This window comes from Oncorhynchus clarkii, chromosome 5 (genome assembly GCF_045791955.1).
Source record: "Oncorhynchus clarkii lewisi isolate Uvic-CL-2024 chromosome 5, UVic_Ocla_1.0, whole genome shotgun sequence".
Classification (NCBI taxonomy): domain Eukaryota; kingdom Metazoa; phylum Chordata; class Actinopteri; order Salmoniformes; family Salmonidae; genus Oncorhynchus; species Oncorhynchus clarkii.
The window spans coordinates 9,904,402-9,930,864 of record NC_092151.1 but is presented as its reverse complement, the minus strand read 5'-3'; the positions used below and the strand labels follow the sequence as shown (position 1 = coordinate 9,930,864).

Below are 26,463 nucleotides of genomic sequence, written 5' to 3'. Positions count from 1 at the left end.
AGCCCACTGCTCCCGAGTGGCGCAGTGGTCTAAGGCACTGCATCTAAAGGTGTCACTAGACACCCTGGTTCGATTCCAGGCTGTATCACAACCGGCCATGATTGGGAGTCCTATAGAGTGGCGTACAATTGGCCCGGGTTTGGCCGGGGGTAGGCCGTCATTGTGAATAAGAATTTGTTCTTAACTGACTTGCCTAGTTAAATAAAACATGTTAAAAAATCACTTTTTTGTATATATTCATACAGTGAATAGATTTACAGAAGCTCAGAAATGTGAGCGCCAATAATATTGATGTAGGATTGGCAAACAGAAAGCCTTTTCTTTATTTTGAATAATATAATATTAATGTTATTATTTAGCTTTATATTTTTTTAAGTGCATTGAGCCAGCTGATTAGAAATGTATATGTGTATGCCATGCCACCTAGGTTACAATAAATAAGTAGAAGCTCATTCATCAACGTCTCTCTTCAGCAAGTTTACTTGCTACACCTGTTTTCTCCTGTGCGACTTATACCGTATGCTCAGCTCTACACGCAGATCTCTCACAAAGTTGAGTATCTGTTTGAGAGGTTATCTTTTTACCCTTATTGACCAGGCTTAGCTGGCTAACGTTAGCTAGGCTTGGGGTTAGGGGTTAGAATTAAGGTTCAGTTTAGGAGGTAGGTTAAAGGGTTAAGGTTAGGGTTAGGGTTAGCTAAAAGGGTTTAGGTTAGGGCTAGGGGAAGGGTTAGCTAAAAGTTTTAATTAAGGTAAGGGTTTGGGGAAGGGCTAGCTAGCATGCTAAGTAGTTACAAAGTAGCTAAAAAGTAGTAAGTAGGTGAAAAGTTGCTAATTAGCTAACACGCTAATGTTGTCCGTGGTGAGATTTCGTTTTTGACTTAAGTAACTGTCTGTAACCATACCAAATGTAACGTATCATACTAATTTGAGTGTCCTGGGTTTACGTTTACTATATTACGTCTAGTCTATGAGATCAGGCAGGGTACATTAGGGGGTTCTTCAGGGTTACTCCAGGCAGAGCAAAATTCAGTTGGTGGTACAGTAACCGAAAAAGGTTGGGAACCAAATCAAATCGTATTTGTCGCATGCGCCGAATACAACAGGTGTAAACCTTACCGTGACATTCTTACTTACAAGCCGTTGGTCTAAATGACATATGGCCTAAATGACATATGCATTGACATACAGCATTGAGACACACGTGCTTTATTTCAATAGAACACAAAGAGATGCACAGCAAAATAAAATGCTGCTCTTCAAAACTGTTTTTTTTATGCTGCTATTCCTTTAAACTGCCGCGGACCTGTGACATCATCTGAAAGATAAGAGAGGAGGCGGAGAAAAGAATGTAGTAACTTTGTACCCTAGCTACTGAATTGTGATAACGCATTAGCAGGCAGGAGACTGCAAGCATTTCGCTGAATTAACAAGATCGTTTAGGCTTGCATATGGATACAAGTGGCACAAAATAACTATATTGTAGACTATCACTGGGCCGTCGCTACTACAAGCCGCGTGACTCATCAATCAAGGTGCCCTGTAGCGCTCTAGGCAACGTCGCGTTTATAGCAGCTTTGTCTATTGAATATAAGTGTTACATAGATAGTTGCAATGGCTGGAATAACATCTATTGAAGCCGTGAAAAGGAAAATTCAGACATTGCAGCAACAAGCTGATGATGCGGAGGACCGTGCCGAAACGCTCCAGAGAGAGGTTGATGCGGAGAGACAGGCCAGAGAGCGGGTAAGAGACGCCTAGAATAAACCGATTAATCCGAGTTGGAGCCTATGATCACCATTTATAGGGGAGCATGGATGCAGTCCACAAAAGTAATTGCTTACACACGGAATATAATTACCTAATATCGCAAAGTCTCTCTTTTGCTGGTACAGAGGGAACTGAAAATGTGGAGTGTTTTACGGTTTGTGCATTTGGCAAGTTTACAGCCGTAGGTGCAGCCCGGTCCGTAAATTACTCCATGTTTTAGCTTACTCATGGTCACAGTCCCGGAGAGAGCCACGTAAGGTTAATTAATACCAGTTAAAGCAGACTGGCTCTTGGCAAATTGTTACTTCAAAACGTTTGATATGCCAGAGTAGACTCCCATATGAACTCAATACTTCACTAAAACTGGATTTAAACACATTACATTGAATTTAAAGATGCCCTATAAAGGAGAATGTAACTTGATAGATCTGTCCCTGTATAGCCTGCTGACTTAAGTTACTACTTATCATACTCTATTATTCATCTTCTATTCAGTTTGGATGTGGACAGTGGCAGTCCCTCAAAATGGAGGGTGGGTGTTGGCCATTATGTATGCATGGAAGTTGCTCTCTTGATGGCCTACGAAGCAGTATTATTGATGTGCTGTTTTCCCATAGCAAGCAGGCTTGACCTTGATATGGTCTTTATTCCATCAGATGCTGTACAGCACATATGTCAGAGTCAAGGCCCGCGGGCCACATCCGGCCCGCAAGAAGGTTTTTTACGGCCCCTGGGATGATCTTGATTTATTATTAGAACCGGCCCGCAGCAAGCCGGCAGCCCGCAGATCTTTTACACGCACCAATACTACATTTCCCACAATGCAAAGGTGACGCACCGAGCAGTAGGCTGCTTCATTTCAATATTTATTGGCACAGCAGTCGTCAGCATCACAGTAAAATTAACTTTCAGATACCCATCAAAAATGGCAAAACGGAAGGTGGATACTGAGAACCGGGGGTTTCAAACAAGGTGGGAGTCGGAGTATATGTTCACGAAGGTAGCTGGAAAACCTGTGTGTCTTCTGTGTGGAGAAAGTGTGGCGGTACTGAAAGAGTATAATCTGAGACGACATTATGAAACGAAACACGCGGACAAAAACAAGAATATGGACATGGAACAAAGGCTACAAAAGGCAGAGGAATTAAAACGAGGCCTCAAATCTCGACAGGCTCTGTTCAAAAAAGCCAAATCACAAGGCCAGGCTGCTGTCAAGGCCAGTTTTATTTTGGCAGAAGAGATCGCTAAATCAGCCCGGCCATTTACGGAGGGGGATTTCATCAAAAACTGCATGATTAAAGTTTGTGACGAAGTTTGCCCAGAAAAAAGGCAACTCTTTTTAAATGTGAGTCTGAGCAGAAACACCATTGCCGAGAGAGTAGACCAGTTGTCCATCAATCTAAAAGAGCAGCTTGTGAAAAAGGGAAAAGATTTTATTGCATATTCCTTGGCTGTGGATGAGAGCACCGACATTTCTGACATTGCCCAGTTGTCAATTTTCATCCGCGGAGTGGACTCCAACCTAAGCGTGACAGAGGAGTTTTTGGCTTTACGTCCTATGCATGGCACAACTACGGGGCATGATTTGTATGAAGAGGTGTCAAGATGTGTAAATGAGATGGAGCTGCCTTGGGAAAAACTCGTGGGTTTGACAACCGACGGAGCACCTGCGATGTGTGGACACAGGAGCGGACTGGTGGCGAAGATACGGGAAAAGATGCAAGAGGAAAACGCGACAGGTGAGCTGACAGCTTATCATTGTATCATACACCAGGAAGCGTTGTGCGGTAAAGCCTTGAAAATGGAGCATGTAATGAGCATCATCACGCGCACAGTTAACTTTATCAGAGCCAAAGGTTTGAATCACCGCCAGTTCAAGGCATTTCTGACGGAGTTAGAAACGGAGCATGGTGATTTGCCTTATCACACAGAGGTGCGATGGCTAAGCCAGGGAAAGGTGCTTCAAAGATGTTTCGAGCTTCGTGAGGAGATTTGTCTGTTCTTGGACAGCAAAGGGAAAGACACAACACAACTCCGAGACGAAATGTTTCTGTGTGAAATGGCTTTTCTGTGTGACATTACGAGTCATCTGAATGCAATAAACTTGCAGCTGCAGGGTCGGGATCGTGTCATCTCTGATATGTACAGTACAGTGAAGGCATTTAAAACCAAACTGACTCTGTGGGAGACGCAGATGCGGAAAGAAAATTTGAGCCACTTTCCCAGCTGCCAGACCATGAAAGAGAAGCTCTCTACCAGTGCGTTCCCGAGCACACAGTTGGCTGATAAAATAGGTATGCTTGCCGCTGACTTTCGACGCCGATTTGCTGACTTTGAAGCACAAAAAAGCAGGTTGGAACTGCTCGGTAACCCATTTGCTGTTGACGTGGAAAGCTCACCACCAAACCTCCAAATGGAGTTGATTGACCTCCAATGCAATGATGCACTGAGGGCAAAATATGCGGCAGTGGGTGCTGCGGAGTTCGCCCGTTTCCTCCCCGGCACAATGCCCCAGCTGCGCATCCAGGCTGCTCAAACGTTGTCTATGTTTGGCAGCACATACCTGTGTGAACAACTGTTTTCTTTGATGAACCTGAACAAAACATCACACAGAAGTCGACTTACTGCTGAACACCTCCACTCAATTCTGAGGATTTCTTCAGCTCAGAGCCTTACCCCGAACATTGATGAACTTGTGGAAAAGATGGGACACCACCAAGTATCACCCTCAACCTCAAACAAGTGAACATTACTGTGCAATCACATATTTAGAGTTTTTACTCAGTTCAAGTTTAAAAGTTAAAATTTAATATTTGTTTTCACTGCATGTTACTTCTCCTTAAACAAAGTGTTGTTTTTGATTAATAGATTTTTGCACTTTATTTTTTTGTATTTCAATCCAATTATATTTTAAAAATATTTCAGTTGAGTGGATGATAGAAAATTGCTATTATTGTTTTTTCTTTGAAGTAAATTTAGCCCACTTTTGCTAAAATAGAAAATATAGTCTACTGATGGTGCCTTGAATACCGGTTTCTTTCATTTAATGTTCATGTTATGGGGATATTTATATAAAGGAAATTTGTCTTTTGTGTCTGTTGAAAATTAAAGATTACTGACAGAGCCATAAGAAAATATTGCTTTATTTATCTGATCATATTGTAATATATTTGTTAGGTTTTCAGTAGGTTCAATTAGGTTCACTAGACTATATGCGTCATTTAAAAAATTTTCAATGAACATTCGAACAGTCCGGCCCTCGTCTTGTAGCTGATTTTTTTATTTGGCCCTCCGTCCATTTGACTTTGACACCCCTGCTGTACAGAGTTAGTTTCTGGTGAGCCATGATGCTAATGGACATGCATTGTAATGCCTACACTAGAGCATAAGCTGGCTGTTGAGCTTGCTGCCCTTGCATGAGCGCACCTCAGTAGGCTAATTTGTTTATCGCCCACCTTTCACAAGGGTATTGGGCTGTCAAGGGAATTAAGTTGTGCAGAGCATGCATACGTACAGAGAAGTGGCTGCACGTTAGCTGATAATGTTTGGCTGTAATGAGCCCTTAACAAAATAGCGTAGTCCTCAATGTATTATTTTCTCTTTCTAGTTTGTACATGAAAGACATCCAGTGTTCATTCAACTGTTTCCACATAATTAGATATAAACCTCACTTAAACACTAATTGATGACTGGTTGTTAAATTGTACAAATCAAATGAGCCAGTGTACCGTAGGGAGCAGAAGGGATGAGGGCAGCTTTTATTGAGCAGGTCTCTCTTCCTGACTCCACTCCCTGTCTAGCCAGAGTCGCTGTCTGTATTTCTCGCTGTCTCATCTCTGGCAGTTGAGCAGGTTAATCATTTTCTGACCAGAGTTTTAGCTGAGAGAGAATGGCCTTGGGTCCATTCAGTCAGCCCAAAGTCACTCTACCATTAAAGGAGCAGTTCACTATTTTACAATATCTTGTTTGGTGGTGCCTCACCCTGAAAGTAGGCTATGAGTAATCCAAAGTTCGGTTATCTTTAAACGGCCATTACAGTTTTCAGCTAACTTTAAAAAAAAATATATATATATATTAGTTCCTTACCTTGAAAGTAGTCATGTTTTAAAATAGTAAACTACTCCTTTAACAGAGCAACTGGACCTCAACCTTTCTGCTTGCCATGATGGAATATGACTATCATTAATGTAAACAGCTTTGAAGTGCAATCATACACACCGGGAATTTAGGAAATATTTCAGTAAGGGGCCAGGTTCACCCAAGGGGAGGAACACTGACTGTCAATCATACTACAATATGGCTTTGGGCCCAGGCCAGAAATATAAAAATTGACCAACAAAAGAGCAAGCTTATTGTTCCTGTTCTGTCCCATTGCCAAACAATCTACACTGAGAACGTGTTGGTTCTCTCTGAAATGGTAATCTCTTAACAGTTTGCCTGGCACGAGTGCCACATATCAATTATTTGACTAAACCGAGCCAAATGAAGTGTGGTATTAACCGGTCTGTGAAAGTGAAAGGCTCTGGAATGTTTTCAATGTCACAGATGGCATTCCACAGCTTCCCCGACGAAGGCCCGGCAGAATGGGAACAGATTTCTGGGATTTGGCTGAGGGGGGGGGGGTCTAATTAGCTGTCTTCTGCTGCTGGGGGGGACGACGACAGACAATGGCTCTTTTGTTTTGCCGTTAACTCCGCCTGTATCCCCCAGCGGGAACATTAAGAATGCTGGAATGCGGTGCTCTCTCCATCCAATCATCTGTCATCATCATCTACTCATGGACTCACTGCTTGATCAGCCCCCCACCTGCTTCAGCAAGTCTATGGAGAGTTGCTGCCTTGTGGAAATGGACTGTTCTACTGATATCCACGAGTCTAATGTAGTTCACATGCTGCTGCTTGTTTTCTACGTTTACAGCTACCCTTTGTTAGGCCAACAGTCTGTTATTAGAAAGCCTACAATCTTAGTGTTACACATTTTTTACCACAAGACAAAAGGTAGAGCCCAAAAGGACCCACTTGATGTATCAAAAGGTGCAAAAAAAAATTCTCAGGAAGGCCAATGTGACAGTACCAACAAACGTTGGTTCAGGGGTAAATAGAAGCTCAAAGGGCCCCTAACTGGACAAATAAACCTTTGGCACTGTCATTACTGTCCCTTGTGACATAAGGGAACACATTCCTCCTCCCACTGCCTCAATGCTGGGATTGTTTGCGTTTGTCATTAACTGTGGTATGATGCCACTTCACTTCCCCATAGAGCAATGAGAAGGCCTCTGCTAATCCAATGAACCATGGTCATTCTGTGTCAAGAAGGTTCTTTTCTAAATGCTTTCAATGTTTTGAAAAGAAGGTTCTAAAGAAAAAAATATGTATAGACATTCAACAAAGGTGTTGATCAGTATCCATGGTATTTCAATGGTGAAAACTAGGGACACCTGAGAAAAATGTATGCTACATGGATGAACCCAAGGTCATATTGAAGGTGGTTATTCTTTATGGTATGGAACTTGGATATGGTTGCTTGCACTGCAATGATTTGATAAATCTGTAAGCCTACCACATGTAACCTATTAACCATATCCCAGATGAGTTTCCTTCCTCCCTGGCAGCTCAGTTTGGGTGATACACCAACCAGGCTAAGAAAATTATCCAATGTGGAATAAATGGAGGCAGTTGGCAACCCAGCACATTTATTGTGGCTGACTGAGTGTTTTCTCTCCCCCACCAGGCAGAGGCAGAGGTGGCTTCCCTAAACAGACGTATCCAGCTGGTAGAGGAGGAGTTGGACAGGGCCCAGGAGAGACTGGCCACTGCGCTGCAGAAGCTGGAGGAGGCCGAGAAGGCTGCAGACGAGAGCGAGAGGTAGGACTTCCGTCTCCTCTTTTAGGTTGTGTATCCGATGCATGCCAAATGTTACAACACCTGGATAGGTATTTTACGTGTCCGCTAACCACATCATATGTTTTAGCAATCTGATGCCCGACTGCACAGTTAATGAAGTGGCATGCCACCATTGGTTGATGCATGCAACGTCTGAGCAGGGGAGCACCACCATAGTTCAGCCATTCTGCTCTAGAGCAGGGTTCCCCATTTCTTTCAGAATAGGAATTATGGAAGGAAGTAGGAAGAAACGCTAGCCAAGACATTCAACAAGCCCCAATAGTTTTTCAGAATTTCCTTCAGCAGTTACTATTAGCATTGAAACATAACAGAGTGGACAGGTCAAAGTATTTTTGATATTAAAGAAAGTACACATCGAAAGTATGTTCCAACCCCCCCCCCCCCCCCCCCCAATCACCCATGACTTCTCTCTGTCCTGTTGCCTGTGGTGTCCCCCAGAGGAATGGTGATGGAGAACAGGGTTGGAGATGAAGGTCCATACTGTAGCTAACCCTGTGGTGTTTTTCCAGAGGAATGAAGGTGATAGAGAACAGGGCGTCAAAGGACGAGGAGAAGATGGAGATCCAGGAGATGCAGCTAAAGGAGGCCAAGCACATTGCTGAGGAGGCCGACAGGAAGTACGAGGAGGTGGGTGTCCTTCTGCCCTAAAGTATCGTTGCGTTCCAGGTCGTCTTTTTTAAATATTTTTTTTAAAGGTTGCTATATCATGTTTACTATAGTTTCTGAGACGTTACCTTTGACACACAGTGCGATCTGGAACGTGCCCATTGACTAAAGCCAGACTACTGTAGAGCCATGTCATACGCTGGAATCCACCACTTTTCATAATTTTGTAGCCCCTGTAACAAGCATATCAACACTTGATTTGATTTAAGATTGTTTGGAAAATGGAAGCTGTTGTGTTCCCTTGATGGTAGCGTTGACACCTGTGGTGTTTCTCTATAACAGTACAGACATACACCCACACTGCATACCCCTTTCTCCTCTGTAGCATCAGTTTAGCCTGCTACATGTCAGATCAAAGGAGGCCTCTCTGTGGAAGCCCCCCATCCGTACCTCTGCCTAGGCTTCATTATCCTAACATGACAAGATGCATTTCTAAGTATTCTATCAGGTCTTGAACAAACCGTTTGGTCTTTTGTTTCCCCCGATATATTTTATTTTCAATGCCTGTATGTGTTCTGTGGAAAACTCATAATTTCTACAGTAAATTTGTAGATTTCAGCATAACCCCACGCTCTTTGGCTGTTTCCCAGGCTCTTGAACTAAAAAGCAAGATCAATCTCTGTTGAATGTGATTTTTGCCCAGGATTAGGCTTAATCTGGCTCCTGGAATCCGGCCACGTAGTGTAGAGCTAAATTTAGCTTGCTTAGCTAAGGTCATACACAGGTACCGTAGTATAGGGTGATGTTTACCCTAGATGCTGATCCTGGGCCAGTTCAGCATTTTCCTCACTAATGGTTAATGTTAGGATTGGGGAAGGGGAAGCTGATCCTAGATCTGTACCTAGGGGGAACTGATTAGCAGTTTAGCCTGTAGCATATGTTGATTGCTCATGGCCTGTGGCTTAGACCTGGAGGTCACATGAGCCCACATCCCAGAGGATTACACTGACAGACAAAGTAGCTGTCTAATGGATTTATACAGAATGAGACCTGTCATTGACCGCTCTCCCTCGATCTCTCTCACTAACACTCAGCCAGTCTAGTGCACTTCCCCACTGAGGGCACCAGCTGCACCCTGGGAGCTGGCTACACATTTGATCATGGGGGTTGTAGACCTGCCACTTCTGGTACACAGTATATAGGCCTACGGTATGTTGGTTCATCCTATGGGGGTTATAGGATTACGGTATGTTGGTTCATCCTATGGGGGTTATAGGATTACGGTATGTTGGTTCATCCTATGGGGGTTATAGGATTACGGTATGTTGGTTCATCCTATGGGGGTTATAGGATTACGGTATGTTGGTTCATCCTATGGGGGTTATAAGGGCTACGGTATGTTGGCTCATCCTATGGGGGTTATAAGGGCTACGGTATGTTGGTTCATCCTATGGGGGTTATCGGACTACGGTATGTTGGTTCATCCTATGGGGGTTATAAGGGCTACGGTATGTTGGTTCATCCTATGGGAGTTATAAGGGCTACGGTATGTTGGTTCATCCTATGGGGGTTATAAGGGCTACGGTATGTTGGTTCATCCTATGGGGGTTATAGGACTGATGGGGGTTATAGGACTACGGTATGTTGGTTCATCCTATGGGGGTTATAGGACTACGGTATGTTGGTTCATCCTATGGGGGTTATAGGATTACGGTATGTTGGTTCATCCTATGGGGGTTATAAGGGCTACGGTATGTTGGCTCATCCTATGGGGGTTATAAGGGCTACGGTATGTTGGTTCATCCTATGGGGGTTATCGGACTACGGTATGTTGGTTCATCCTATGGGGGTTATAAGGGCTACGGTATGTTAGTTCATCCTATGGGAGTTATAAGGGCTACGGTATGTTGGTTCATCCTATGGGGGTTATAAGGGCTACGGTATGTTGGTTCATCCTATGGGGGTTATAGGACTGATGGGGGTTATAGGACTACGGTATGTTGGTTCATCCTATGGGGGTTATAGGACTACGGTATGTTGGTTCATCCTATGGGGGTTATAGGACTACGGTATGTTGGTTCATCCTATGGGGGTTATAAGGGCTACGGTATGTTGGTTCATCCTATGGGAGTTATAAGGGCTACGGTATGTTGGTTCATCCTATGGGGGTTATAAGGGCTACGGTATGTTGGTTCATCCTATGGGGGTTATAGGACTGATGGGGGTTATAGGACTACGGTATGTTGGTTCATCCTATGGGGGTTATAAGGGCTACGGTATGTTGGTTCATCCTATGGGGGTTATAGGACTGATGGGGGTTATAGGACTACGGTATGTTGGTTCATCCTATGGGGGTTATAGGACTACGGTATGTTGGTTCATCCTATGGGGGTTATAGGATTACGGTATGTTGGTTCATCCTATGGGGGTTATAAGGGCTACGGTATGTTGGTTCATCCTATGGGGGTTATCGGACTACGGTATGTTGGTTCATCCTATGGGGGTTATAAGGGCTACGGTATGTTGGTTCATCCTATGGGGGTTATAGGACTACGGTATGTTGGTTCATCCTATGGGGGTTATAGGATTACGGTATGTTTGTTCATCCTATGGGGGTTATAGGACTACGGTATGTTGGCTCATCCTATGGGGGTTATAAGGGCTACGGTATGTTGGTTCATCCTATGGGGGTTATCGGACTACGGTATGTTGGTTCATCCTATGGGGGTTATAAGGGCTACGGTATGTTAGTTCATCCTATGGGAGTTATAAGGGCTACGGTATGTTGGTTCATCCTATGGGGGTTATAAGGGCTACGGTATGTTGGTTCATCCTATGGGGGTTATAGGACTGATGGGGGTTATAGGACTACGGTATGTTGGTTCATCCTATGGGGGTTATAGGACTACGGTATGTTGGTTCATCCTATGGGGGTTATAGGACTACGGTATGTTGGTTCATCCTATGGGGGTTATAAGGGCTACGGTATGTTGGTTCATCCTATGGGAGTTATAAGGGCTACGGTATGTTGGTTCATCCTATGGGGGTTATAAGGGCTACGATATGTTGGTTCATCCTATGGGGGTTATAGGACTGATGGGGGTTATAGGACTACGGTATGTTGGTTCATCCTATGGGGGTTATAGGACTACGGTATGTTGGTTCATCCTATGGGGGTTATAGGATTACGGTATGTTGGTTCATCCTATGGGGGTTATAAGGGCTACGGTATGTTGGCTCATCCTATGGGGGTTATAAGGGCTACGGTATGTTGGTTCATCCTATGGGGGTTATAGGATTACGGTATGTTGGTTCATCCTATGGGGGTTATCGGACTACGGTATGTTGGTTCATCCTATGGGGGTTATAAGGGCTACGGTATGTTGGTTCATCCTATGGGGGTTATAGGACTACGGTATGTTGGTTCATCCTATGGGGGTTATAGGACTACGGTATGTTGGTTCATCCTATGGGGGTTATAGGACTACGGTATGTTGGTTCATCCTATGGGGGTTATAGGACTACGGTATGTTGGTTCATCCTATGGGGGTTATAGGACTACGGTATGTTGGTTCATCCTATGGGGGTTATAAGGGCTACGGTATGTTGGTTCATCCTATGGGGGTTATAGGACTACGGTATGTTGGTTCATCCTATGGGGGTTATAGGACTACGGTATGTGGGTTCATCCTATGGGAGTTATAGGACTACGGTATGTTGGTTCATCCTATGGGGGTTATAGGACTACGGTATGTTGGTTCATCCTATGGGGGTTATAGGACTACGGTATGTTGGTTCATCCTATGGGGGTTATAGAATTACGGTATGTTGGTTCATCCTATGGGGGTTATAGGACTACGGTATGTTGGTTCATCCTATGGGGGTTATAGGACTACGGTATGTTGGTTCATCCTATGGGGGTTATAGGGCTACGGTATGTTGGTTCATCCTATGGGGGTTATACGGGCTACGGTATGTTGGTTCATCCTATGGGGGTTATAGGACATTTTATATCTGATTTTTTTTGCTCTTTTTTTAAACCCACCGCTACCGCCCCTCATCGTAAGATCTTTTTATTACATTTTTATTTAATGATTTCTCTTAAATTCTTAAATGAAATCTCTTGGGTTTTTTCCCCTCCCTCTTCATTTTGTTTTTGACTATTGAATGTACTGGTCAATACAGAATTTAGTTTGATGTGTTTTGATGCTTGTGTCAGCTTGAAGGTCTGTTTCTGCACGTTCTTCGTGCCACCATCTCTGTTTAGATGTTGCATGGGAATAGTTTTGTGTGTGTTGGAAGTTATTGGAAGTGTTTGGCCTGAGTACTTTAATGTGTGTTTTGTATGACTACAGGTGGCCCGTAAGCTGGTGATCCTTGAGGGTGACCTTGAGCGCTCTGAGGAGCGTGCTGAGGTGGCTGAGGCGTAAGTTTACCCTCCTTCATTGCTGACACACAAATGGCACCATATTCCCTTTTTATAGTGCACTACTTTTGACCCGGTCCCATAGGGCTCTGGTCAAAAGTAGTGCACTATATAGGGAATAGGGTGCCAATATCCATGTCTTAGTCCCTATTCTCCACCCTTTTCTAGAAGTGTGAACTTGCACACTTCCTTCCCGTCAGGGATTTAACAGCAAATGATTGATGTAAGCATTGGCTGGAGTGAGTTTTCACCATTTTAAAGTTCATCCAATCAAGTGTACGCCTAGGGAGAAGGGTGGCGAATCAAAACGCAGTGCTGGACATCGCACTTAAAAACTTTGTTAAAATCAACAAATTCCTCGTATTTCAGTTCCATTGAAATGTGGTGTTTTTAATGTGAATGACATGTTGATGGTTCATCAGTAGACTTTACTAGCCCCATCACTTATTTACTTGAGCACATTTGGGAATTTATGCATATATTTTTATCAAGGCGTTTCGCACCTAACCATCTAATGCATTTTGAAATATACATTGATGATGAGGCCTCTCCTGAAAAATGGTTAATATTAATTTGACTTATTGCATGGACCCACCTTCCTGTTAATAAAATTACCCATGATTGGATCGCAACTGAAACAAGCTAATGACCTCCGTGGGTGTATTGATTTCGATTGGCTTAACAACGGAGAGTCCAGTGGCCGTCCCTTTAACCAGTGGCCGTCCCTTTAACCAGTGGCCGTCCCTTTAACCAGTGGCCGTCCCTTTAACCAGTGGCCGTCCCTTTAACCAGTGGCCGTCCCTTTAACCAGTGGCCGTCCCTTTAACCAGTGGCCGTCCCTTTAACCAGTGGCCGTCCCTTTAACAGTGGCCGTCCCTTTAACCAGTGGCCGTCCCTTTAACCAGTGGCCGTCCCTTTAACCAGTGGCCGTCCCTTTAACCAGTGGCCGTCCCTTTAACCAGTGGCCGTCCCTTTAGCTGACAACAAAACATATATTTATTCCCAGGTAGTCCCATGATACACCATGACACTAATGTCCTAACCTCGTCCACCAGCAGTCTCTCTTTCTGTCGAACAGTCTGTTCTCACAGCGCCTCAGAACGGGACTTGACTGGATGTCTATGGCAGAAGTGGATTCTTTGTTGTTGTTTTTTTACGCTGGTTTTAGTTGGCTGATCTATGTCCATCGCCACCTAGCACAGGGATGGGCAACTCTGATGTGGGTGGGCCACATTAAACTAGACTCCATAATGAGGGGCTGCAGTGGCTCGTGGCTCGTGGGTCTGCGACCATGCTTCCTACAAGTTTAGTTAGGTGGCCTCTAGACTAATTACATTTTTTAGCAGACATGGGCTAATTGAGTGACTGCTGATGCACAACCAAATTTCGAAATTCCACCTTGTATATTCTATTATTCTAACTCTCAACTTTAAGTTGATACCCCAACTGAATTCCCAATGATTATTTTTCTTCTAATTTTGTTTGGTCCGCGGGACAACATTGGTCCATAACCATTAAACCCCCCTTACATTGTGGACTTAAAACACGAGCAAGGCAAGTGATTTTAAACAAGGAAAAGTTTGGAGTTTGGAAAATCTTAAAGTACTCATCTTAGAAGTAGTTTTCACATATAAATGTTATATGCCCTAACTCAGAATAAATTGGGCTTCCAATTTGGTCAATAATATGGTCAATGTAGCCTCTCGGGTGGCGCAGTGGTTAAGGGTGCTGTACTGCAGCGCCAGCTGTGCCACCAGAGACTCTCGCCCAGGCTCTGTCGTAACCGGCCGCGACCGGGAGGTCCGTGGGGCGACGCACAATTGGCATAGCGTTGTCCGGGTTAGGGGAGGGCTTGGTCGGTAGGGGTGTCCTTGTCTCATCGCGCACCAGCAACTCCTGTGGCGGGCCGGGCGCAGTGCACGCTAACCAAGGTTGCCAGGTGCACGGTGTTTCCTCCGACACATTGGTGCGGCTGGCTTCCGGGTTGGATGGCGCTGTGTTAAGAAGCAGTGCGGCTTGGTTGGGTTGTGTATCGGAGGACGCATGACTTTCAACCTTCGTCTCTCCCGAGCCCGTACGGGAGTTGTAGTGATGAGACAAGATAGTAGCTACTAACAATTGGGGAGAAAAAATACAAATAAAAAAAATAATATGTGGGAAACTAACCCATGTGGGAGACGAGACGATGGGATACACTAACCACAACAGGCACCTGGATGTGTGTGTTCTCTCCCCTGTGTTTTATGTAATGCATGCCTGAATCCAACACCACCAACACCCCTCCACCTGGGATCACCTTGTGTGTGGGTTCCCTGACCCCTCCTGCCCCCACTTCCTACACCCCTACCTACCTGACTGTGGACTAACCCAGTCGAGTCAGGGAGCTGGAGGAAGAGCTTAGACTCATGGACCAGAATTTGAAGTCCATGATGTGCGGAGAGGATGAGGTACTGTCTGCCCCCCCCCATACCAGGATAAACGTCCCGGTTCCAAACTGCTTTACTACCTGCTTCCTTTCTCCTCTCCTCCGCTCCTCTGGCTTATGCCCTTGACTCGTCCCTCCAAGCCTCTCTGCCTCGCAGCTGTGCTCCATGGAGGCCTCCCCTGGTGGTTGACGTGACAGTATTGCTGTGGTACAAAAGGACCAATGTCCTACAAGCCATACTGTCCCTCGCCATATCTTCAACCTGAAGCCAATGGGATCCTTGATGTGATACTAGAGATTGAGGCATACAGATTATACAAGTATGGATTTTATACATGTGTTTGTATATTTCCTATACTTAGAGTATATGATTTTATCTATCAGATATTATCCATCAAGGATCCTGATTTAACCCTCCCATCTGATGGGTAGGTGACATTAACCCCTTCAGGTAAGTGTGTCATTAACCCCTTCAGGTAGGTTTTATTCTCCAGCCAACGCACTCTCCCTAATAGGCACTGGGTTGGAGTATCCAGACCAGGGTCTCCTTGGTCGTGTCCTCTCCTCCCTCTCAAAACGCTCTCTCTCTCCTTTCTTTTCCCTCATTTTCCTCCCTCCCTCCTGCTGTTGCACAGTAAATCTGGTGATCTTGAGGAAGAGTTGAAAAATGTCACCAACAACTTGAAGTCTCTGGAGGCCCAGGCTGAGAAGGTACTGTAGGAGAGGGGAAGTAAGCTGGGCCCGAAGGTCAGATACGATGCAGGATAGTCCAGCTGGATAAAACACACACAGATGCCCCTCAACACACAGTCTTAGTGTAGGATATCTAGCTATAATCCATGTTTATTTGTCATATGCACAGAATACAGCATAGTGTCAAATTAAATAGTTACACACAAGCCATCCTCTCAAGCAGTGCAGCATCTATAAAGTTATCTATATACTTTTTTAAATCCATAACATTGATTTTAAAAAGTGTAGGAATTGAACTGTAGTCCAGGCATTACGTTAGATGGGTGTAAAATACATTTGAAAGCAGAAGATTATGATTGAGGAGAGTTTGATGGTTTGTTCTTAGGACCCGCTTGCATTATGACAAGCCTACGCTGAGACTTTAGCTGGCCCTCTTAGCTTTGTTTTCCTAGCCAACCTTTCAGCTCTCGTGTTGCAGTCTCCTCTCCTCCCTAGCCAACCTTTCAGCTCTCGTGTTGCAGTCTCCTCTCCTCCCTAGCCAACCTTTCAGCTCGTGTCGTAGTCTCCTCTTCTCCCTAGCCAACCTTTCAGCTCTCGTGTTGCAGTCTCCTCTCCTCCCTAGCCAACCTTTCAGCTCTTGTGTCGTTAGTCTTCTTTCCCTAGCCAAGCTTTCAGCTCTTGTGTCGTTAGTCTTCTCTCCCTAGCCAACCTTTCAGCTCTTGTTGTAGCCCTCCTCATTTTCATTAATGGAATCTTTATCCAATAGCGTTTACTTTAGTGGATGTGAACAGTAGGCTATTAATTGAATGCTACACTGTAGACGTTGTCATAGAATAAATACATAAATGTATATTGACTGTCTATATTTCAACTAGAATACTGCCATATATTTTAAGTTGTGAATGTTTAAGGAGAAGCTCTCGTCATAGCTCTTGTGCTAATATGAATCTCCATTATTTCACTTCTAGTACTCACAAAAGGAGGACAAATATGAAGAGGAAATCAAAGTTCTTACCGACAAGCTTAAAGAGGTGGGTACTGTAGGGTCACCATATCTAATATTTTAGTATGAATGGTTGTTCAAATGGTATCTTAAAGCCTCTTATCTTCCTCCCACTCTTATGCAACCTAATGTTAACCAAGATATTACGTATGTAATTTGGTGCTTGGAAAAAATGTATTTGCAAAGCATTGAGCTCAGATGCTTCCCCCGCCCCCAGGCTGAGACCCGTGCTGAGTTTGCAGAGAGGTCTGTGGCTAAGCTGGAGAAAACCATTGATGATTTGGAAGGTACGTTTTCAACGCTCCTTTCATTCACAACCATTAACACCTCTTGGAGTTCCCAGGAGCTGATGTCACTAACTGCATTTTCAGTGACCCATTCACTTTACCTGAATCCCAAATGGCACCCTAATCCCTGTATAGTGCACTTCGTTTGACCAGCGCCCTATGGGGGGGGTGCCATTTGGACTCTTATGTTTCCTTTGTGATAGCGTCACAGACGTTTCACTAACAGAAAGGTTTGCCCCTATAACCATGAGTTGTAACACTGAAGCCTGTTGGGTACCCTCGCATGACTTGTTAGTAGTGTATTATAGCATTAGGTAACATACCTGTATGTTTCAATCATTAATAAAGACTCTTAATAGTCGAGCAGCATTGTAGATAGTCATTTACAATTTACCTTCCAACTTTGAGTACCGTTAGAAACAGAGGAGCGCCGACGTGAATGGATTTTTTAAATATGGGTTTAATAGATTAACCAATGAATTGGTAGATCAACCCCCATTAACCTGCCTCTGTTGTCCAGGGATCTAATTAGAACAGATTGCAGTTGAAATCAACGATGGACATTCCGTATGATTGTGCCAGATAGACAAATGTGTAGATTCTGAGTCTTTAGCTCTGAAGAATAATAGTCTGCCTGTTGTAAGGCTGCGTTTACACAGGCAGCCTATAATTCTGAACTTTTTCCAGTAGCCGGTCTTTTGACCAATCAGATCAGCTCCTTTGCCAATAATTGGGCAAAAGATCAGAGTTTGGCTGCCTGTTTGATTGCAGCCGAACTGTGGAGCCACAGCTTCACTTTTGATTGCTTATCCTGTCTGGTTATTATTATAATTATTTAACCTTTATTTAACTAGACAAGTAGGTTAAGAACAAATTCTTATTTACAATGACGGCCTCATAACCCGTACGACGCTGGGCCAATTGTGCGCCGCCCTATGGGACTCCCAATCACGGCCGGTTGTGATACAGCCTGGAATTGAACCAGGGTCTGTAGTGACGCCTCTAGCAGTGAGATGCAATGTTTTAGACCGCTGCGCCACTCGGGAGCCCTTGGTGTTGCCTTATCTCATATTGATCAGTTTGAGTGATTGATTAGATCCTATAAGAAAGGTTAGATTTGAGTTGTAGTACTTGGACTAAGTTGGTTTCTTCCAAGGCTTTGCCTTATTTCTTATTTACGTAAGGGTGTTGTCGAATCATCCACAGTTACTCAATCAAATTGGTGGTTATTTAGCAATGAGAATGGGCTTGTTGTGGAGAGCTTAATGTCTTGTTGCGTTTTGGCAGACTTTGGAAATGTCATGTGTGAATAGGTGTAATCTGGTATGTTGTTCAAGGAGTTTGAATTATTGATGTGACTTAACTTTTAAACAAAATTGGGATCCTTAACTTTAAGAGGACCCCCCCCCCGACGTTAGAATCTCAGCCTGGGGGAAGTTGTGGAATTTAAAGAGAACCAGAGGAAGAAGTGAACTTTAGGCTACTTTTGTGAATTTGTGAGGCACGCACGACAAGTTACCAAGAGATATCCTCACCATGGTTTGTTTTCTTCTGCCTTCCCCCTCAGCTCTCTCTCCCTCGAGCTGGCCTGCCTGGGGCGTATTCATTACACCCATTTATGTTGCAAAATGTTTCTTAAACGGAAGCAAACAAAATAGTGATGGACCTACTTGTCCAGTAGAAACTCTGGTTTTAGTTACTGTTTGGACTAGTGATTACACCCCTGCTCTATCTCGTCGCTAATGATGCCAGTGTGTGTTCAGTCTTCGGTCTGTTGCGTGTAGCATATCCTAGCCTATTCATTGATGATAGGCCCTGCTTGGAAGTTGCGAGACATTGCAAGCCAAGAAATTACGATTTACATTATTCCATTGCGAGACATCTTCTGATTGCCGATAGATAAGCCTAGTGCATGGTTTCCCCAACTCGGTCCTGGGGCCCCCCGAGTGCACGTTTTGGTTTTTCCCTAGCACTACACAGATGATTCAAATAATCAAGTCTTGATGATGATGATGGTTATTTTTATTTGCTGTGTAGTGCTAGGTCAAAAAACAAAAGGTGCACCCAGGTGGGTGTGGCCCCAGAACACAGTGCGGGAAACCCTGGCCTAGTGCACAGTTCTGACTGCCCGGTGGCCGACCTGCCTGGTGGCCGACTGGCCGCTACTGTGGCCCTCGTTCCTCCTTAGCGCGCTATGAAAGATGCAAGTGTTTTTGTGTTCTCAGAAGTACGGCAACTAAGCAATCTCGTCCGTTCCAAGAATACTGAATCTTAGGAGTTGATTCCTATTGGAATCTAACCTTGACACTCGACTTGCAAGGAGTCGAGGAATCAATTATTTTGGAGTCGACTCTCCAACACTACGTCATCATCGTTAACAGTTGGAACAATCAGAGAAAGGCAAGTGACAGCAGTGAAGTCCTGTATGGCAATAATTTTAGAAGTTAAATGAGAAGGAAATGCGAACTTTGCCAGGTGGAATTGAGGCTCAGTAATGGTGGTACAGGTGCTTCACCATCGGAAAGAGACACACCGCCGTGAGACCCGTTGCTGCATTGTAAACTCACCTGGAATTTTAGACATTTTTTCATATCGTTTTAACGTAAAACTTACTTAAAAATAAATAGCAGTTTAAATGTTAAGATTTAAAAAATGAAATCAATTTGTCACATCCCTAGTTTGAAGTGGAGCATGGCTGTTCAGTTGGTGTTATCTGGTGTTTTGTTTGAGGAATTTGAAGTGGAGCATGGCTGTTCAGTTGGTGTTATCTGGTGTTTTGTTTGAGGAATTTGAAGTGGAACATGGCTGTTCAGTTGGTGTTATCTGGTGTTTTGTTTGAGGAATTTGAAGTGGAACATGGCTGTTCAGTTGGTGTTATCTGGTGTTTTGTTTGAGGAATTTGAAGTGGAACATGGCTGTTCAGTTGGTGTTATCTGGTGTTTTGTTTGAGGAATTTGAATTGGAACATGGCTGTTCAGTTGGTGTTATCTGGTGTTTTGTTTGAGGAATTTGAAGTGGAGCATGGCTGTTCAGTTGGTGTTATCTGGTGTTTTGTTTGAGGAATTTGAAGTGGAGCATGGCTGTTCAGTTGGTGTTATCTGGTGTTTTGTTTGAGGAATTTGAAGTGGAGCATGGCTGTTCAGTTGGTGTTATCTGGTGTTTTGTTTGAGGAATTTGAATTGGAACATGGCTTTTGATGCTGCATGACCCTGATAACCTTGAGTGGATTTGTCTTTTCCTGAAGGATGAGTTTTAGTTGATTTTTAAACTAGAGTGCGTTGTGTTAACTTTGATTCTGTGTTAAAGATACGCAGCTTTATTAATATTCTAACATTTTTGGATTTTGGTTCATTTTTTACAAATCTAGAATTTTTGTAAAGTATTTGATTGTCAGATTGCTACTGCTGAAGGAATTTGGTGGAGAAGTTATTTTGGATTTTACATTTTATTATAATTTCTTTAGATGTGCATAATCCTTTTTGAAGTTAAGATTTCAGTTATCTGACTTTTCTTTTCTTCAACTTTTTTTCTTGTTCTGTTTCCATCTTGTGTGTCTGTCCATCTTTCTGTCCTCTGTGTCCATCCCTCCCTCCAGACGAGGTGTACGCTCAGAAGCTGAAGGGTAAAGCCCTCAGTGAGGAGCTTGACCTGGCTCTCAACGACATGACTACTCTCTAGACACTCCCTCACTCTTCCTCCTCCTCCTCCTCCTCTGACACTCTCCACCTTCATCTGGCACCCCTGGGGTTCAGACATCCTCCTCCTCCTCTGACACTCTCCACCTTCATCTGGCACCCCTGGGGTTCAGACTTCCTTCACTTCCTTTCTGTCCTTTTTTTCATTCCACAACTTTTGAGACAGAACTGTGATCTATCTCTCAATACCCTTGGTTACGAAATTTGTATGGCGAATTTGAAAAAAAATGTGGTCGTATCTAAGTTTACAAGACTTGCCGATTCAAAATACCAAGGGATATAAATGTGGCCCCAGGCAGATTCCCCCCCCCCCCCACCCCCGTCAAACCCATTCCCCCTTTTAGTTCCGCTCCCTACTGTTGTGTCAGGTGTCAGCATTGTTCAGTGATCCTCTTACATTTCTATAGATGTATATAGGAAAACCCACACCCAGTCGTGTTGTCTGGCACAGTGTCCATACCTCTCCAAAGATCTGGGTTAGGTTTGGTCTTCTGTATTGAGATATATATACTTGTCCCCTGTATTCCCTTTCTCTGTAATAAATGTCCTGAAACCGCTCCTGTTTTCTACTGTCATTATCAGCATTTGGTTTCTCATCATAATCACCTAATAAAGTTTAGGAGGTTGGTGCCGACGATTAGAATCCACAATTTGCCATACCAATATACTTGAATATACTCGGGGTACATGGTGTTTATTAACTACATTTAATATAGCCTACATTTTCTGACTACCTTTACCGTTTTTATTGAGAATTTTAAATATTCAGGATTCATATTCAATTGAATCATAAAATGTTATGATGGAGATACACAAGTCATTCGCTGAATTACTTATTTTACGATACAAGGGAATCGGTGTGAGTGAATCTCAATTCAGTACTGTTCCCATCACACTGTATTAACAGTTTTTAACATTTCTGTAATTATCTGACCAACCCTGACACAAGGCATCAAAATAAATCTGACCAACCCTGACACAAGGCATCAAAATAAATCTGACCAACCCTGACACAAGGCATCAAAGTAAATCTGACCAAAAAACAATCCCTCTGATTTCCAACCACTCCCAGTTGAACCAATCTCTTTAATGATTAAGGGAACAGGATATTTAGTTTAAAGTGAGAATTATCCTGTCTAAAGAAACCTGCGGCTCAGTACTTTGGAGAATCTTAAAGGGATTTGCTGTGTCTCTTTTACCTCTCTTTCTTATCCCCTGACCCCCGACCCCAGCAATATGAATATGTATTGCTTCCTGCTATAGTTGCTTAAAGGAAAATTACACCCAAAAAACATTTCGGTATTTGTTTCATTAGTCCATTATTGAGTCCCAACATGTTTTGCTTGTCAGCAATCAAGTTAAGATATATAACTTTCAACAACAATTCATAGAAAAAAATACTATTAAAGTACAGAAGTCATCCCTGTATTATGCTGCATTTTGCATTGTATTTTGATAATTACATAACTTGATTGCTGACAAGCAAAACATTTTGGGACTATGTCAACAATGGACTAATGAAACAAACTTTCCTTTTAATGTCTTGCAATGATTGTGTTCAATTCAAGACATTTCAAGCATTGTCAAGTGAGCTGTAATTGCTATAGGTGCTGATTTTACCTCTGTCAGATGAAAAAAGTAACTTTCGGAAGTTATTTTTTCTTCTTTCATTGCCCTGTGACCTTTATTGCACTAACCTGTGACCGTTTAACCCTTCCCTCTTTCTCTCCCTCTTTCTCTCTCTGTATCTTCACACTGGCTTTCATTGACTCTTCTGGCACCACAGAACGTTATCACAAGGAGGTGGAGAACAACCGTATCCTCAGTAACGAACTGAGGGTTGTTCTGAACCAATTTAACAGCTGAGTCTGAGACGGAAGCTTCGGCAAACTTCCTTCCACTATCCCACTCTTCCAATATGCACTTGTCTCTGAGTAAACTTGGAACCGATTTCTCATACCCCCTTCTAGAAGGCACTGGTTGTACATTGTTCAGTATGCTGTCATTAAGGTAGAGTCAATTCATGAAAATTCAAGTCATAACATTGAAGTAATTTGTAAACATGACATTCAGGTAATTGACCAATCATATAAAACATTTACATGTAATACATTGAACATCTGTTAAAATTCATCAAGGGAATTGAGTGTGAATGAATTTGCCCCAAACTTGAAATGTTGTGTGTGTAATTTGGGTACTGGTAGGGTACAGGTACAGTAATCCCCCCCCCACAAACACAAACACAAAAACAAACAAACAAAATAATGTAACCTTTTTTGTATGAAATTTGGTTCCAAGTTTTTCAGAATTAGGAAAGTTAGTTTTCCACAAACTTGAGGACACTCACTTGCTGCACATTGTAGAGTTCCACTGCTAAGACACGAGGGAGTTTAATGGAGCACTTTAGACTGGACACCATCCCACACCTGAAGTTTTCAAAGCTTTCACAGAATGTGGAATAATTAGCATTTATCTGGAAAAATGGTTTTCAGGATTATTTATTCAAAAGAAATACCCAAGTTTGCATATAGGACAGTTTGCTGTAAAACTTCAGATTGTTTGTATGCCGTCCTGCCTATATACTCTAAAGCCTGTAGACTGACATCTATAGATTAATGGTATAGCCACAAAAAAAAAAAATATATATATATATATATATATGCCATGAAATCTGCCTCGTATCTGGTGAATGTTATACATTTTTTGATTTCACAAATGTTTTGCTATTGCTCAGACTCTCTTACATGTATCTATCCAAAGTCAACGATATGTAAACTTTGTTAAGCATTACACACGGGCTTGAAACTACACAGGCTCACATATTTCTTTGAATGTAGAGTTTGTAGTTTAGTGTGATGAAACATATTTTGTTTTATCATGAAGTATTATAGTACTTATACATACTAAGTATACACTCTGGGTGCAGTATTACATTTCAGGGTTTAAAGTCTCTCTACACTTGGCTTCGCTAAAAGTTACCCCATATTATATCCACACCCATTCGTTTACTTGGATTTCTTTGGGTGTTTCCCCTGTTAAGATTCCCTAAGTAACTTCACTATTTTACATGGTGTGCTATAGTGATCTTGGCTAATTCCAAGTTGTGCTACATTTACCTCATGACTTTCCACAAGTTAGCTGGGCTAAATATAAATCTTTAGCCTCCTTGTATTGACTAGCATTACTTTCATTGCACCAATTATCTTCACGTTTTAGCTTCCCTCACCACCTGGCCCATTGAGTGGTGTGACAAGCAGAAAGCATCTGCTGTCCTCTGGAAACGCTCCTTTGTACACACTGAAATTGAAACCTCACCTGACATTCTGTGCACACAAGGAGCACTGTCCTCTCCTTGGGTCTGGGAAGGCACTTGCTATGGTAGCTCACCAACATGTAGAAGACGTCTGAACGAAGAATTAAAAACAAAAGTTCATATTCATTTTTTTTGTTTTCATCTAGATTGGCTGTCCAGGAAAGTTTTTTTAATTCTTGCTTCAATTATATATAACATGGATCTTTTCAACAGCCTAGCTCTGTTTGTATTGTCCACCTGTGCTTCTTAGTGACCGCTTTCGCTGTTTTAACTGGCACAAACATATTACTGCAATTTTACGCGAACACACTTGGTATATAAATGTGTAAAATACAGTATGCTTTTGAATCACGTTGTTAGATAGTACTGTTTATTTTTATTTTTTTGATGTAATTTGTCCTATTCCTGAGCCAACAGAGCTTGTTGGGGTGCTCACCTGTTCTTTTGTTTTCCCGTCATCAGAGAAACTGGCTACGGCTAAAGAAGAGAACCTAGACATGCACCAAACGCTGGACCAAACCCTCCTGGAGCTCAACAATCTATAAAGAGAGCTCTGTCTGTCGTGGCCCATGAACAAGAGGCCTAAAACACAAAGCTTTCATAATGCTCATTGATACACACTTGACCAAATCCTTTAGTTGACTTGCCCCTTTGGGAACAGGACAGTCTTCACTTGGCTTTAATAGTAGTAAAGGCTTACGAACAAGGCATTCCGTTTAGTTAATGAGGGTCTCTTGCACACATGCTAGTTAATGGCAAACGCATGCTGGCTACAGAAGTTAACATGGTTCAGTATAACAGCAGAACAGCATAGAGTTGAATGCTATCGAGGTTGCTGTTTGTATTTAGCATGTGATTCAAGTCTTAAAGTTGACATCTCTTTTCTAATCTGACCTCTGAGGCCTCCTTGAAGTGAAATTGCATTTGCTTTACTCTTTAAGCTCTTACCTCAAACTCTTATTTTTTTAAATCCAAAATATAAAGTTTTTGTAAACCTTCAAAACAAATAAATGGTAAACATATTCTTTACTTACTGTTTGGTAAGATGTGCCACTCATTGTTTTAATTAAGAGTATAGTATTTGAGTAGAACTGACCCAAACAGGGAAAAAGACTAGCGTTCACATTTTAATATTTGGACTATTTAGGATAGCAGTTTGTTAAATGTACGTCTAGGTTAGTTTTCTATGGTTCAAAATGACTAGCAAAGGTATCAAATAATGTAATACAAACTAAATACAATAGGGACATTTAATTTCGACACGGGATTCTTTTGACAAAGTTTTTGAATTTTCAAAATTGTTGTAGTGACCTTTTGGGGGTTTGGAAAGTAGTCTTTAATATTAGAGATTTTGGTATTCTAATCATGATGATGTGGTACCTCATGTATTCTAATCACTTGCCTTTTTTTTTTCCTTGACAAAATTTTTTTAGAATGCCCATAGTTGTTAGAATCTGAAACGTCTCTTAATTTTTGAAACACCCTCTCAAAAATTGGCCGGGTTTAACTGTTACATGGTTGTTCCACGAAAACGAGTCTCTTTTTGAGTAGTGTAACTACTTGCTCAACCAGGGCTGGCCCTGTGCTCAACCCAATGTTTCCCCCCACAAAACACCACAATGGCCAGAAAGAGTAGAACCAGCTCACCTGCTTTTACACTGATTTGATTATTAGATGTTACATTTTTCTTTTTTGGGTGGGGGATATTAAATATTTGCCATCTTAAAACAAAAGTTCAGGTTACAGGATTGACCTTAAAATGAGGGACATGTTTAAGTGTTACCTTGCAATGACTCACAAATCACATGAAATAGATAATCTTCCAAATTGACATTGTCAAAACAGCCTAATTTACTTTTGAGGTTAAGTGAGTTCAAATCTGAGAAGTCCGATTGCAGAGGGACATGTCAAAATGCTGAATGTTGGCACTAACTCTTTTATTGATATATAAAAAAAACTCATGTATTGAATTGTCCATGTCTATATTAAATGGCACTTCATTTAATATGGCAGGCTTTTAAAATCCAATATTGGTGCAACATTTCTACTTCAAATATCAAAGGGACTCATTTTGTGGAACTACCCTACAGCTGTAAACTTGTTTGGTTGATTTCCAGCTCATGTAATATCTTAATGCACCTGTGTCAATACTTCAGTCTAGTCAGAATGCTTATCGGTCTGAAGGTTTTAATTGGGGGGAATTATTCAATATTCTGGAGGTATTAAAATAATTGTATTAAGGTTTATTACTCATGTATGTATCCTATGCAATGAATCAACTGTATAAGCTCTTAAGATGATTAAAAAATGGCCAGCAAAATAAATGGTTGTTTTTGTACATTT

At 42.5% G+C, this 26,463-nt stretch overlaps 1 protein-coding gene across 8 annotated transcripts in view; it reads left to right on the top strand.

Annotated features, from left to right (window-relative positions):
- The window catches only part of LOC139408318 (tropomyosin 2 (beta)), a 38,148-nt gene extending 11,685 nt beyond the window's left edge, over nucleotides 1-26,463 (top strand). Inside the window, exons 1-8 of one of the 8 annotated variants that reach the window (XM_071152053.1) lie at nucleotides 1,327-1,745; nucleotides 7,500-7,633; nucleotides 8,182-8,299; nucleotides 12,634-12,704; nucleotides 15,076-15,151; nucleotides 16,791-16,853; nucleotides 17,043-17,112; nucleotides 24,583-26,463. In XM_071152053.1, the coding sequence (XP_071008154.1) occupies nucleotides 1,614-1,745; nucleotides 7,500-7,633; nucleotides 8,182-8,299; nucleotides 12,634-12,704; nucleotides 15,076-15,151; nucleotides 16,791-16,853; nucleotides 17,043-17,112; nucleotides 24,583-24,665 (747 nt within the window). In that variant the 5' untranslated portion in view covers nucleotides 1,327-1,613 and the 3' untranslated portion in view covers nucleotides 24,666-26,463. Of the gene's footprint in view, nucleotides 1-1,326; nucleotides 1,746-7,499; nucleotides 7,634-8,181; nucleotides 8,300-12,633; nucleotides 12,705-15,075; nucleotides 15,152-15,764; nucleotides 15,841-16,790; nucleotides 16,854-17,042; nucleotides 17,113-20,707; nucleotides 21,365-24,582 lie in introns of those variants that run through there. The other 7 variants (XM_071152050.1, XM_071152051.1, XM_071152052.1 and 4 more) reach the window with 7 other exon arrangements.